The sequence below is a fragment of the Cynocephalus volans genome, chromosome 11 (assembly GCF_027409185.1).
Source record: "Cynocephalus volans isolate mCynVol1 chromosome 11, mCynVol1.pri, whole genome shotgun sequence".
NCBI classification, from domain to species: domain Eukaryota; kingdom Metazoa; phylum Chordata; class Mammalia; order Dermoptera; family Cynocephalidae; genus Cynocephalus; species Cynocephalus volans.
In genome coordinates, this window is record NC_084470.1 from 36,393,003 (window position 1) to 36,407,424 (window position 14,422).

Here is a 14,422-nt window from a genome sequence, read left to right on the forward strand (position 1 = left end):
AGGAAAAAATCCCCATTGCATCTCATCTATTAACAGTTTGGTTACATTATATATCATAAAAATAAGGTTGTTTTGCATACTGGAACCTCGTGGGTTTTGTTGTTAATAGTACACTATGGATTTCTTTCCCTGTTCAGTATATATGTATCATCTAAGAGCTGTATATGGTTGTACCACAACTTATTTAACCTATCTCCTATCAATAATTTAACTCATCCTGAATTTTTTTCATCATACGTAAGTAAGGTCCTTATAAATTTTCCTATACTATAGCCAGGTGCAAATGTCCAATTATTTCCTTAGGATAAGTTCCAAGAAGCAGAATTTCTGTATCAAAGAGTATGCTGGAAAATTTTGCCATCCTAATAGGTAAAAGTTACCACAGTGTTTAATTTGCATTTCTTGGAGTCTAAGTAAGATTGAGAATTTGCTTCAATATGGGTTTCCACTTTTGAGAAACGCCTGTGTACTTTATCCATTTATTATTATTTATTTAAATGTTTTATAGTCAAGATAGTAACCCTTAATCATCTACTACAAATACCTTCCCCTCCACCTTTTTATAAACTTTGTTTATGGTGTCTTCATTTGAAGGATTTTCAATGTTTATGTAGTCACATCTGTTCACACACATCTGTGTGTGTGTGAGAGAGAGAGAGAACTTCAGTGGTGTCTCAGTTTTAGTTCCTCCCAGGAGACTCTCAAAGTACGAATTCAAATACAAGTACCCAGTTTATTTCGAGGTACAAAAAAAGGAAGAATTGGGACATTGGCACGGTCAACAAAGGGTGCCTTAAGCTAGCTCCCACAGTGAGTTGCCTATGGGGAAACTCTGGGAAACTGGGTAAAGTACTTGCCTCTGAATTATCCCACACATATAATCAGTTACTGGTTGAGGGTCGCTCTTGAGGGAATGTTTCAGTTATTTATTGCTGCATGAAAGTACCACCCTAAACTACATGGCATAAAACAACAACAATTCACTATTACTATAACCTTTCCCAGATCTGGAGCTTGACTGGGCCTGGGCTTAGCTGGATGGTTTTCATTCAGGCTCTCTCAGGCAGTTATAGAGGCTGGGGCTGGAGTCGTTTGATGGCTCTCTCACTCACTTGTCTGGTCCAGTGTTGCAGCTGGGAAGACTCAAATAGATGAGGACAGGAACAACTGGGGCTTCTTAGGTCATTCTCATTACTCTGTATGGTCTCTCCATGTGGTCTCTACAGTATGTAGGCTTTAGGGTAGCTAGACTTCTTACATGGTGTTTAGGGTTTTCAAGGTGCATAGAAAGAGACAGACAGGACAGAAAGCTGCACATGAGCCAGGGGAAAACCATCTCTCCTTTTTTAAAAAGGACCTAGCTTGGGAAGTCACACTGCATCACTTTAGATGTAAATACCACCAACCCATACTCAGAGGGAGGGGAATTAGACTCTACATCTTGCAGGAATTTCAAAGAATCTGTAGACAGTGTTATAAAACCCACAGGGCGTTAGTTTACCTGTACTCTGCCTGTTGCCATGCACAGAACAGCTTTAGGCACAGATGTGCAGATAGGGGTAGCTCAAAATTAGCCAGAGCGTGCCGGAACCGTGAGGGATGTGGGTGAGGCATTGACAGCCTCTGCTACAGGTAGTCAAGAATGGCTTTCCCTGCTCTCAAAACTGTAAAACTGTTCATTTATATTTTCTTCTAGTTTCTATTTAAATTTTTAGTTTTTAGTTTTTGTTACATTTTTTAATGTATGGTGGAAGAATAAAACGCTTATTTAAATGGTTAGCCAGTTGCACTAATATGATTAAAAAATACGTAATCTACCCATTGGTGGTCAATCTTTTTGGTTTCAGGACCCCATCACACTTCTAAAATTTTTTGTGGACCCGAGGAGCTTTTGGTTATATGGTTAATAATTATGGATTTTTACTCCATTCAAAATTAAAACAGAAACATTAGAAATACTTAAAATTTTTTAAAAAATAATAAAAACATTAATATAAATAACATATGAAAATAACTACTTTCCAAAATTAAAAAAACTTAGAGTGGCACTGTTTTACATATTTGCAAATCTCTTTAACGTCTGAGTTAATAGAAAGCAGCTGGATTTTCATATCTGCTTCTGTGTTCACTCTTGCCATCTCACACCTGGTGCAGTCTCAAGAAAACTTCACAGTACAATTGTGAGAGAATGGGAGTACAAATGGCAAATAATGTTTTAGACTTACAAAAATAGTTTTGCCCTTATGGGCTCCCTGAAAGGGTGCTGGGAAAATCGCCTCACCTTTCCCTGGTGATGTAAATGCCAGCTTTAGCTGAAGGCATCTTTATCCTCTAAATTCACGTGAATTCTGTACTGAGGGAAGTTATAGGGAGCTGGATGTAGGATGGGAGATCCCAAAGCCTTGGAAAGAGGATGCAGGTTGAGGACAGGGGAAAGAGCAAATTAGAATTGTTTTAAGTCAGGCTTATGTCTTTCCTGCAGAAAAGAGCTATTGTCTGATGTACCTTTATCCTGAATACCAACCTATTTAGAAAAATGGCCTTTGAGACACAAGGGCTGCTGGTCTTTTATTCTCTCTAATCATTTCTATGTCCTCCACCTCCACTTCTTTCAGACCCTTGACATGCAACTAGTTTGTCACTTCACTTGCTTGGTACCTGCCTCCACTGCTATACTGATAGGTCAGAAGTCAAAGCATGATTTCTTAGCTTGGTTTACTAAAAACACTCATAATTTAACCACCCTCTACTGAAGTGTCTTAATTCTTACAAATTATCTTGGAAGTAGTTTTCTTTTTAAAATTGTGTCCTTACTCTGTGTGCATCTGTTTTTATTTTTCCATATTGGAATGTAAATTTCCAGAGGAGCTGGATTGTCACTTGAATGACTAGCTGGGAAAGATAGAGCTTTTGTGGTGTTTTCATTATTTCATTTAATTTGGAAACACTGTTGTGTAATCCTAAGCAGTGATACGTATTTGATTATCTAATTAAATATTTTTAACTACTATTATGCCAAGCCTTGTTATATGTGTGGGAAATTACTGCTCTCTAGAGACTTAAAATCTGATGTAAGAGAGATTGTGCACCAAAATGACTATAGCATTCTGTGTAAATATCCACAGACAAATCTGTTCTCTTTCTGGTTTGGAACATATTTCAAAAATGAGCTCTGCAGCTTCCATGGGCCACAAACAGCCTTGTGCTTCATGAAATGTTTTGATCAAAAATTCCTTTGCAGGTTTATCTACCTTCTGTTGAAGGAAGACAGTAGCAATCATTTCCTCAGTGTTGATACAACAGGACTTGTGGGGGCTTTGTTGGGAAGGCCATTCAGTGGATCACATTGTTTTAGATCTTAAGTGCCTAGGTTAGTCTCCTTCCCATATTTAGGAAGATATATACCCTATTTGGTGCCACTCTGTCCCAGTATAACTGCCTAGATACTGGATACCTCTGATGTGAGTTCTTTTGTGGGCACCAGCCTTTCTGGGGAGACCTTTAGGTTGGCCCTTGGTCTACAATTTCTTTCCAAGAGTAACCTGAATGGTAGATCCCTAGCAGTACCAGACCCTTTTCCCTTCCTCTTCCCCCAGTTTGTATGAGGAGGCCTCTTAGTTATTAGGGCTATGGCATTGGTTGCCCTGCTTTTTAATAGCACTCACCAAACTGTATCAACTAGCCTGTTAGTCTCCTTAGTGAGTTTTTCTGATTTTGCAAATTCCTTTTGCCACTCACTTCTAGGTTACAAATGGCTAAACTTTATGAAGGGATGCTGAGAGTGAGAAGTAGTTTTTTTGTTTTTGTTTTTTTTAATTCCCCCAGATGTGCTAAGTAGATCTCATGGAGAAGGCAGCTTTCACTCCTTTGAGTATTCTATTTGGAGAGCATTGTTGGAGGTGAGTGAGGGTTTTCTCTTGTAGGTTGCTACCTTCATAGCTCATTATATTCCCTATGAATTTCTTAGCAAAAGAAGAGTAAATCAAGAATGGATTTTGAGTATTGTGTTTGTCTTAGGGAATATAGATTTGATTGTGGATTTCTTCCAATAAACATTTTCTAAATTCTGTGTTTGGTATGGATTTTTATAGTCTTAACAGAGCTAAGCATTACCAGGGTTGATAAATGTTTCATACTGCAAAGAGTTATAGACAGGGGAGGAGAGAGTTAGATAGAACAAATGGTAATTTAAATCTAGAAAATTAGAAAGTAGAGTTGATATTCATTGCCACTTAATGTCCTCCGTAGCTGGCTTTGCAAACTTTAATGTGCATAAGTATCATTTGGGGATCTTGTTAAAATGCAAACTGATTGGGTCCGATGTCTGCATTTCTAACAAACTCCCAAAGGATGCTGATGTTGCTTGTCCAGGAACCACACTTTGAGTAGCAGGTCTGCAGGATATTTAGGGTTGTGCAGATCTTTTAATGATAATAACTATATATGTTGATTTTTTTTTTTTTTTTTTCCTGTGCTCGGCACAGAACAGTATAATAGAATGGGCATTGGAGTCTGACAAGAGGGATTCAAATTGAAGCTCTCCCTTTACTAGCTTAACCTTGAGCAAACTTGGCACTATTGATGTTTTAGGCTGAGATAATTCTTTGTTGTGGGGCTGTCTGGTGCATTGTAGATGTTCAGCAGCATCACTGGGATCTACCCATTAGATGCCAGTAGCACCCTTCCTCCCAGTTTTGACATCTAGAAATGACTGCACACATTGCCAGATATCTCAGGGGGGGCGCTGGGCGGGGAGAATACAAAATTACCCCCTATTGAGAATCACTGCTGTAAGGCTGCCATTGAAATATGGGAGCTTTGGGGCGAGGGGGGTTGTGATATTGAATGACGTACTTTATGTAAGTGACTACTTGCTTTATTATGAAGTTTCACAAAGAAAAGCAGAATAGACATGGAGTAGCCAACTGGCAGCAGTCTTTGCCACATCTGGTATTCTGGGGTTGATTATAAAGCTTACTCCAAGTGCCAATTCTTTATTTTTATGAAACATTACTCATTGTACTGTGGGATGTTATCAGGAATTACTTGGCATTTTTAGGTAGGTAGAACTGACCTTCTAATTCAATTGATTCCCAAGCCTCTGCCCTTTTTTGAAATATGCTGACACGTTGTTGCCACACTGCTCTTTTCTTCACTCTCACCTCCCATGCTGTCCAGATGCCTGTGTCTGGCATGTTTCTTGCCTTCCTGTCTTCCCAGCCTCTCATCCCCTCACTTTTGTCTAGGGTATGAGAGCAGATAATTAAGCTTTTTAGAATTATGCCTAAAATAATATCTGAATTAGTGTTTCATATGTTTGTAGGCAAAGGTCCTCTCAATAAAAATTTTTAAAATTGATTTGGTAGAAATACAATTTTAAGAAATTGATTCTACTTTTCACTTTGATTTAGGATGTTTTTTAAAAATCAGTGATGCCATTTGAAAACTGAAATGCAACTTTGGTTTCTGACTGAAACAGTAGTATAGCAGAGTAGTCTGTCAGTATTGAGAATGGGAATGGGCAGGACTCACAAAAACATGATTTTAAAACAAAACAATGTTGATATTCAACTCATACCCCACAGATATGTACAGTCGACTATGTTACCATAAAAAATGAGGGGGAAAAAAACTTAAATGTTACCTTGTGGGAACAATCCTGGAAAACTGTAAGTCAATCCAGGGAACACATCAAATTCTAGAAAGACTGTTCTAATGACAGTGTTTTACAATTGGTTTTAGTAATTTCTTAGGATTATACCTTTAATGGCTTATTTTATACTGTTCAGATTCTGTTTAAAACTGTATGTGTTAAGCAAAAGTTACTACCAGTTGATAGTTTTTTTGCTTCGTATGAGTATAATCACCAATGGTATTGACGAGGCATAAGATCTGTAGCCACCCTGTCCAGTGGTCACTGGAGAGAAGATAAGTCTCTAGGGTTGTAGCAAAAGCTGTCAGAGGTTAGAGTCCTTGTTATTGAGTTTACACAATGGAGATATGTTGCCTATCAGTCAACAGACAGACAGACCTTCCTGTACTGACAGAAGCCTGTTGTGGCTCATGACGGTCCCTGTTTCTAAGTGTTTATGAAGTCAGAAGCCACTATAGAAATAAAAAAATATTGTGTCAAAGTAGAAATGACTGTCATTTTTCTTAAAATGTATATCATAGCAGTATTTATTTTGACTAGAAGAAAGAAACTTAAAACTCTTATACAAAGCAAAAACATTTTTTTACGGATTAGACTTTTATTTTGAAAAGGGTTTTGGTTACAAATAAACCCTAAATCTCTGTTTAAGAAAATATGAAAGGCATAGATAGTCATGGTCTCTTTGCCTTCTCAGTCACAGCCTCATGTAAACATTCTAATCACACTTAAATTTCAACATCTTCAAACAGGGATCAATGGGTGGTGGTGGTTGTTTTTTAAAAGGCTACAGTCTCAAACTAATTCCTATAGCACCAGTGGTTCTCTAAAATCATTGGCTATTTTTTAAAAGTCATATTATGCAAAACAGATGACTCAGTTTACAGCATCACAATCAAAATAAGTGCCCAGGCAAAGGCTAGCAGGGTCAACTTTGTGCAGAAATTGTGAAGTGTATTTTTTTGTTCCCATTTTTCCTAAATACCTTAATTTTATTCCCCCATTTCCCAATTCAGTGCTTTCCATACTTTCTAATCATTTAGATTGATTAATAATTTAACTAATTTACATGCCATTCTAAAGTATACTTCAGTGTTTGAAATTGAAGTGGCGTTTATTGTGGAACCAAAAGTGTCTTCTGCTAAAGGAGGGAACAGAAAGTTAGTAAAGACATACTTAGCTGCCGTGGGGGTAAACCTAGTTAGTCGTTTCATCGAGAAATGAGTGGGGTGCTTGAATAGACCATTTCCCTCAAACAGCCTCACATGAAGATCTCTTCTCTGTTTTCTTGACATTGGCCTTCTGGGAGTCGTTAACATTTGTCCCCCACCACCCAGGATGGGACTGTCTGCCCACTTTCCAGACCAAGTAGATTCTAACTTTGCCAGTGAGAACTTTAAAAAAAAAAAAAAAGACAAAAAATGTGCAGGCCCCTGTATCAGAGATTAATTTTTGTTTTATTAATTTCTGATTAAGAAAATGCATATGACAAAAAGCTACACAAATTCATCCAATAGCAGCTTTAAGCAAATATCTAAAGTTTTTATTCAGGCAACAATGCTTGGTCTTTCCAGTGGATTCTCAGACCCTTCACAGTAATTCCCAAAGTCCCAAAGGCTAGGGACCTCCCACTGTTGAATTTCTTCAGGGCTCCTGTTATGTACTTTATGATTTTGATATTTCACTTAGTACTTAATTTTCTTATTATAACCCACCTTAAATTCTCCATTTTTGAAGTTTAACAGAAGTGTAGTAACATTTTTTTTCTTTGTTATACAAGGGTACTTCAGAAAGTTCATGGAAAAATAGAATTAAAATACAAAATCCCTGAACTTCTTGAAGAACCCTTGTATAATTATGTTCTGTTGATTTGTTATGTACTTGATTTGTTAACTCCCTTTCTCCATACTTTTTTCTGAACTTTCAGAAAAGTTCACACCCAAACTGAAAGCAAAGTAGCGATCTTGATTTGGAGTTCTAGTTATATCACAGGTGACAAGCTGTAAAAATGTTAAAGCTTATGTTCCTAACTGGTTGTCCTACTTCCAGTAACCTGTACCATTGGTTCACACATGTAGACCACCTGCTTAATAATCACCAGGGGGAGCTTTGTAAATATAGATTCTTGGGTATCCCTCTATATTCTAAACTCTTAAGTAGGCCTGGTGAGGACCTGCTTCTTGATTTCCAGACAGCTGTCTTCTTGCTATACCCTCACATGGTGGGGAAAAACTAGAGTCCTTGGCGGTCTCTGTTAGGAGAACACTAATCTCATTCAGAAGGAATTCCACCCACATGACCTAATTACTTTCAAAGGCCCCACGTCCTAATACCATCACCCTGGGGGTTAGGATCTCATATGAGTTTTGGGGGGATGCAGACATATAGGTGAGTAGGTAAACTTCTGATAACCAAGGACCAGTTCTAACCTCAGGATATGAAGCAGTAAGGACAGTAGCCTTTCACTGGAGAGGTTAGTGCATGTTCCTAGAGGGAGGGAACTGACTTAAGAGTTTTGCCTGTATATACCACCTTGTGAAACTTATGGTCAGATGTTATGTAAAAGTAGGAGGTCGTCTTTTCTAGATTTTGTTGTAAGCTCATTGCCCTAACCTATTTTTCTGTTGTTTCTCCCACCCCAAATAGTAGACTGAAAGAAAAAAAATCTAAAAAAATCTGTGGCTTCAGTAAAGTATAGGGCCACAGGTAAGCTTTTTATCCCTCTGTTCCCCTGCCCCCCATCTCCTCTTTCTCTTTTATGGAGGAATGGAACCTGATTTTTAACCAGTTAGCAGAGGGTGTCTTGAAGACAAGGAGTTTGTCTTGTTCAGTGTCAAAACCCCCTGATATTTATCATTCTGCTTAGCACGTGGACATTCAATAAGTGAGTAAGTCCAGTTCACACCATACATTTATGTGCAACACCAGTTTTGCCTGCTCCGTAGAAATGATTTTAAGGTTGACTGGGATGTGTAGGTCTCTCCAGGTGCAGACCTTTTTGTGGTTTGGCTGACGCACATCATTGTTCCTGAAGCAGCTGTTACTAGTGAAGATTTGAGAAGTCTCAGAGATGAAATTTGTAAGTTAGCCAGTCTTGTACCCATGTTACAGCCATGCTGTGGGAAGGTCTTTTAAAATTAATAACCAAGACCATTTCCCAAGCATCTTGTCTTTTTCTCTCTTTTCAAAACCAGAGTACTCTACTTACTGGACTGGGAAGATTAGTAAGCTTTTCATAGGTTTTAGAATTGGAGGGTAAAGTTTTTGAATATTTTGTTTATTAATATACTTGAATACACAAATAATCTGGAAGCCAACACAATGCTTTGGAAAGGGTACTGTGGCCAAATTATGGTATAACCAAGTGTATGATGCAGTGATTTAACAGATAACAGGGTTGGAATAATGTTCCAGCTACAGCCCAATTATAGAATTTAATATATATTGTAATTAAAATTGAGCAACTTATAATTAGATACTTGTCATCATTCTCCTCCTCCTTCCACCTAGCATGGCCTATAATGTAAAAAGTACCGCCATCTATTAGATTCTTTTTAGGGTAAGACTGTGGAGATAGAAGAACAAGGAAGAAGAGCCAGTCAGTGGGCCAGAAACTGAAACTTTTATGCTTAAAATGGTCATAAGAAATGATGTAGCTCTGAGCAGAAACTCCTGCCCTTTGTCACTAATTTAGCTTCTGTGTGCTAAAATGTTTCTCTTTAAAAAAGTATTATTTACATTTTCTTCTATGTCAAGGAGAGGTTTAAGAATTGAAGGAAGTTTCTTGGTTATTCACAGTTAAGTAGTAGGCTTAGAATGGCTTTAACATTCTTTTATCAACAAATGTACTTAACCAAGGGCTGATGAGTTTGCTGCAGTTCTGCATCAAATTCTATCTGAAAGATACTTCTGTTTTGTGAAGCAAATCTACGCATTAAACAAGAAGGAAGAGAGGTGATCTTTCCCCCTTTTTTGCTGCTCTATAAAAATTGGGATGGTGCCACCATCAACTTATCTGTTGATGTATTATTTCACAGTGCTGGTCCCAAAGGTGATAACATCTACGAATGGAGATCAACCATTCTAGGGCCTCCAGGCTCAGTGTATGAGGGTGGTGTATTCTTCCTCGATATCACTTTTACACCAGAATATCCCTTCAAGCCTCCAAAGGTAAGATTACTCTGATTTGTGCTCAAATTTACCAGTTCTCATGAGAGAGAGACACTATTGAGGTTTTTAAAATTTAATTTGTAATCAGAAAAACTAGATTTCTATTATGTCCTAGTATGTCTGAACTTAAACATTTAAATTCATCTTTAGGTTGACTTTGCTTCATCTGGCAGAGACCATTTCTAGGTGTAAGTGCTTTGCTTTGATGGTGCTTCAATTTATGCTGGTAACGTTGTCAGTAACCCATAATTAATGCCCTATATTCCACCCTACAGAAAATAAGTTTCTGAATAGTTAAAAATGGTGTCAAAATATCCATGCACTGAGATAACAAGAAAATTAGAATCTCCCCCTAAAGCTCTGGATTCTCCTCCTTGTCATCTTTTGTTCAAATCCTTGCCTCCAGGCCTCTGTTTTCTTTCTAGGATGGGTGGGGATTGCCCAAATCAGCCATCTCTTGTAACACTCAGCAATCCGATTCTCATTCACACGGTCAGAAGGAAAACTTCTTAGGGACTGGGTAGACTACTAGATACAGGTACAACTGCAGCAACAAGAAGTAATTGATAGTCTTGCCACTTTTTAAAAGTTGGTACAGTTACAGGTAATTTTTACTCTGGTGTATTTCACACAAAAAAATTAGGAGACCAAACAGTCCATGCTCATGTGGCTTGTGGTGATTTGTACACCACTGTGGTCCTTGCCCATTATTGGATTCTCACCTGTGGAGACTCTATTATAGTAAATTTTGTGATTTAAGTAGACAGGATGTCTGCAGGATCTGATGTAAAAGGTCAGAAAGAGCAGAAATCTCTTCAAATTCTGTATAACTTCATAAAGTGGAGTATCCATAGGTGTGGAGTCCTTGTTTGCTAAGCCTTTTGTTTAATTGTCTTTATGTTCTGTGTTGTACCTCAGTTTTTATGAGGTATTTATGATGATTTATGATTCTCAATATTTATGATTCTGAAGCTTGCTTTGAGGTAGTGTAGTACTAACAGCTAACACAAGAGGTCAGCAAACTGCTATTCAAACTTGGAAATGTTACTATTTAAAACATTAAAATTGTAAAATTCAGGAATTATTAAACTCACCTTGCTTGTCTGTGGACATTACTTTTAAAATGAAATTGACAATCCTTGAGATGGTATTAATGAACACTGTATAATCTCAGATTTATTAGTCTTTTAACCTATCTTGTCAGCTTTAGTTAAACTTAATTTACCCTTTTAGAAACTGAATATCTGGGTTTTGTTTGTTTTTAATTATGGTCACTCGGTTGAAACTTTGGTAGAAACTCTGCTGTTTAAATATTGTTTGACACCACTTTATTTTTTTAGGTTACATTTCGGACAAGAATTTATCACTGTAATATTAACAGTCAAGGAGTTATTTGCTTGGACATATTGAAAGATAATTGGAGTCCAGCACTAACTATTTCTAAAGTCCTCCTTTCTATCTGCTCACTTCTTACAGACTGTAATCCTGGTAAGGTTAATAATTGTTTACCTCAGTTCTTCCTTACCTGTTTTCTACATAAGCTAAGATATTCTAAAGATAGGTTTAATTTTTCTAAGAGCTTTCAAAGGACAAAAGTTAATTTGCTTTCCAAAGTAAGTTTTAATCAAGAGAAGTTCAATGTTCTAGGAATAGGGTGTTTTTAACTGAAGACTTATGTAAATTTGCCTTAGGGTTTTTACATTTTCAGTCATCCCTGCCCCCACCTCTACCCCCACCCCCATTTGCACTATTTCCCCTACAGGTCTCATAAACCAAACCATATACTTCTAAAAGTGGTACTTCTTTGCCGAATACTGAATTGTGATTTTGTTGGGACTCATTTCATTTTTTTAAAATATTTTTTTCTAAATAAACTAAGTATGAATTTAGTTATTAAAGATTCTATTTTGTTTCTGAGAAACACTGTACTCCATTGGAATGGGTCCAGATTCTGAGTGGGCAACCTGGCCCTTTCTAGGTAAACAGTGTAGAGGTGAATAGTGTTACACTGCAGCAGCCCTGAGGACTTCACAGTATCCACAGTGCCGTAACTGGTGCCATTGAGCTAAAGGTCATATGAACACAGCTGGATGTTCAGTGTAGTCTGGAGCCTTGAACATTCCAGTCTCTATTGAAGTTAGCCCAACACATAAGAGCAAAGAAGCCCCAATTGGTTGTTAATTCAATTCCATTTCTCTTTCTCTCCCAACAAATGAGATAAAGCCAAGACCAGTACTAAAGCCTGAGCATTCTATTTGGGTAGAACTGCCTCCCTGCCCTCCACTATGTTTTTTAAAGTTTAAAAGGAAAAATACTCAGAATGGCAGAGTAGTGTTTCAGAGATGGGTTTGATGACAAATATTTTGTTGTACATTTCTTCCCAAGCTGTCACTAATTTATTTGCTGAAGTTTAAAATGTTCTTTTTCTTTCTTCAAAGTAATCTACATTCTTTTCTTCCAGCCGACCCCTTGGTGGGAAGTATTGCCACTCAGTATATGACCAACAGAGCAGAACATGACAGAATGGCCAGACAGTGGACCAAGAGATACGCTACATAAATTGGGTCTTCACAGTTCTTACATTATTTGTCTGTCACAGAAGAGAGCTGCTTATGATTTTGAAGGGGTGGGGGAGGGTGGGAGTTGGTAAAGAGTAGGGTATTTCTATAACAGATATTATTCAGTCTTATTTCCTAAGATTTTGTTGTAACTTAAGGTATCTTGCTACAGTAGACAAAATTGGTAATAGCAACTTTTAAAACTGTCAATTAGTTCTGCAATATTAGCTGAAATGTAGTACAGAAAAGAATGCACATTTAGACATTTGGGTTCAGTTGCTCGTAGTCTGTAAATTCAAAACAGCTTAATTTTGTACAGGTTACACACATGGCCATTTATGTAAAGTCACACTAAGACTACATTTTTTTTGTTTAAAAAAAATTGGAATTTGTTTTTCCTTCTTGGAAGGGAACATTGATATTTAACAGAGTTTTTAGAGACTGTCATCTCATATATATAAAATGGACACGTGGCTATAAGACCCGTATAGGAAATGAGTAGTTAATGTATTTTATTTTATACGCCAATCTACTTTATTGTGAAAAGATTAAAGGTTTGAATCAGGACTTGTGAAAATCTGTAGTGAAATACCTTAAGCTGTTAACTGTAAGGCGTGGAATAGGATTCGCTCAGTGGATTGGTTATATGTTGTGGACTGCTTAAGTCTGCATTTGTTACTGTGCTAATAAACAATATTAAAAACAACTACCTAACAGTGCTGTGTTCATTTACTTACAACATTGCCTTTCGGTTGCAATGTGCGATTTTTCATCTAAAATTGATGGATCTTTGTTTCTAAAATAACCTAAAAGTAATGCATATTTAATAAATAGGTATTTATGTGAGGATTAGTACTTTAATTTATAAAACAGTTGATTTTTGAGGTGTCTTAGAAAAGGTTAAATATGGGCCGAGCCCGTGGCGCACTCGGGAGAGTGCGGCGCTGGGAGCGCAGCGACGCTCCCGCCGCGGGTTCGGATCCTATATAGGAATGGCCGGTGCACTCACTGGCTGAGTACTGGTCACGAAAAAGAAAAGGTTAAATACTCTGACCCAGCTAAGTTTCAAAGATGAACTCTACTGGCATCTTTTTAAAAGCATATTCTAACATGCAGATATATGGAAACAGGTACATGAGAAATGGGTTCTGTCATGGATAAATTGATACAGCCTTAGAGGACAGTTTGGCGGTAGTGTTCAAGTATACACATCCCATAACCCAGCAATTCTATGTGTCTCCAGAGAAACTCACCTAGTTGCACACACATAAAGAATATGGTGGCTCTGTGTACTAATAGATCTAAGTTGCAATCGGTAGAAAAAAAGCTAACTGCAGGGTGATATGTTATTCATTTAAAAAGTTAAAATATCCATCTGTGTAAAATATAGGGAAGAAAACTAGAAGAGCAATATTCAATAACTGGGAGAGAAGGCAGGAGGTGACTTAACATCTCCTCAGTGATTATTTGACCAAAAACTATTTGTGATAATTTTAAAGGATTATACAGTAGCAGCAATAGCTGATTTAAGTGTTATCTTTTATATGTAGTAGTTTTTGGTTTGAACTCACTGAACTGAGTCACCTGAGTTTAAAGCTATTCCATTTAAGTTACTTGGTGTTTTAACATTTCTTTGCTGAATAGCTTACTTTCGTGAATAGCTTGCTTCTTAATTTTTAAATTAGTTGTAATACTGTCAGCTTTCTAAATACAACTAACTACATTGCTCAGATCTTGACCAAATCTTCAGAGAACCATAGCACAAACTCAGATATCCAACTTCAAGACAATTTGTAGCCAAGTATTTTTATGATACATTTTATTGTACATGACCAGGCATCTAGAAAACTATTTCAAAAGAAGACATAGTACTCCTGGAAAATGGAAGTTTTAAGTCCTTAAGTATTTGCCCATTTTTAAAGGAAGGAATAAACAGTTTGCCATTTAATATTTGGTTTATCAACAGGGATCCAGTGGTGAAGGAGAAAAGGCCTTTGAGCATGATGAACCTACTTACACTACCCACTACCTTAAGTAATGGTAA

General features: G+C 37.2%; 1 protein-coding gene across 1 annotated transcript in view; it reads left to right on the forward strand.

The window, feature by feature from the left end:
* The window catches only part of UBE2E1 (ubiquitin conjugating enzyme E2 E1), a 64,851-nt gene extending 51,767 nt beyond the window's left edge, over nt 1-13,084 (forward strand). Inside the window, exons 4-6 of the mRNA XM_063114354.1 lie at nt 9,688-9,820; nt 11,161-11,308; nt 12,282-13,084. Coding sequence (XP_062970424.1) covers nt 9,688-9,820; nt 11,161-11,308; nt 12,282-12,379 — 379 coding nt within the window. The 3' untranslated portion in view covers nt 12,380-13,084. The remainder of the gene's footprint in view (nt 1-9,687; nt 9,821-11,160; nt 11,309-12,281) is intronic.
* The last annotated feature ends 1,338 nt before the right edge of the window (nt 13,085-14,422 follow it).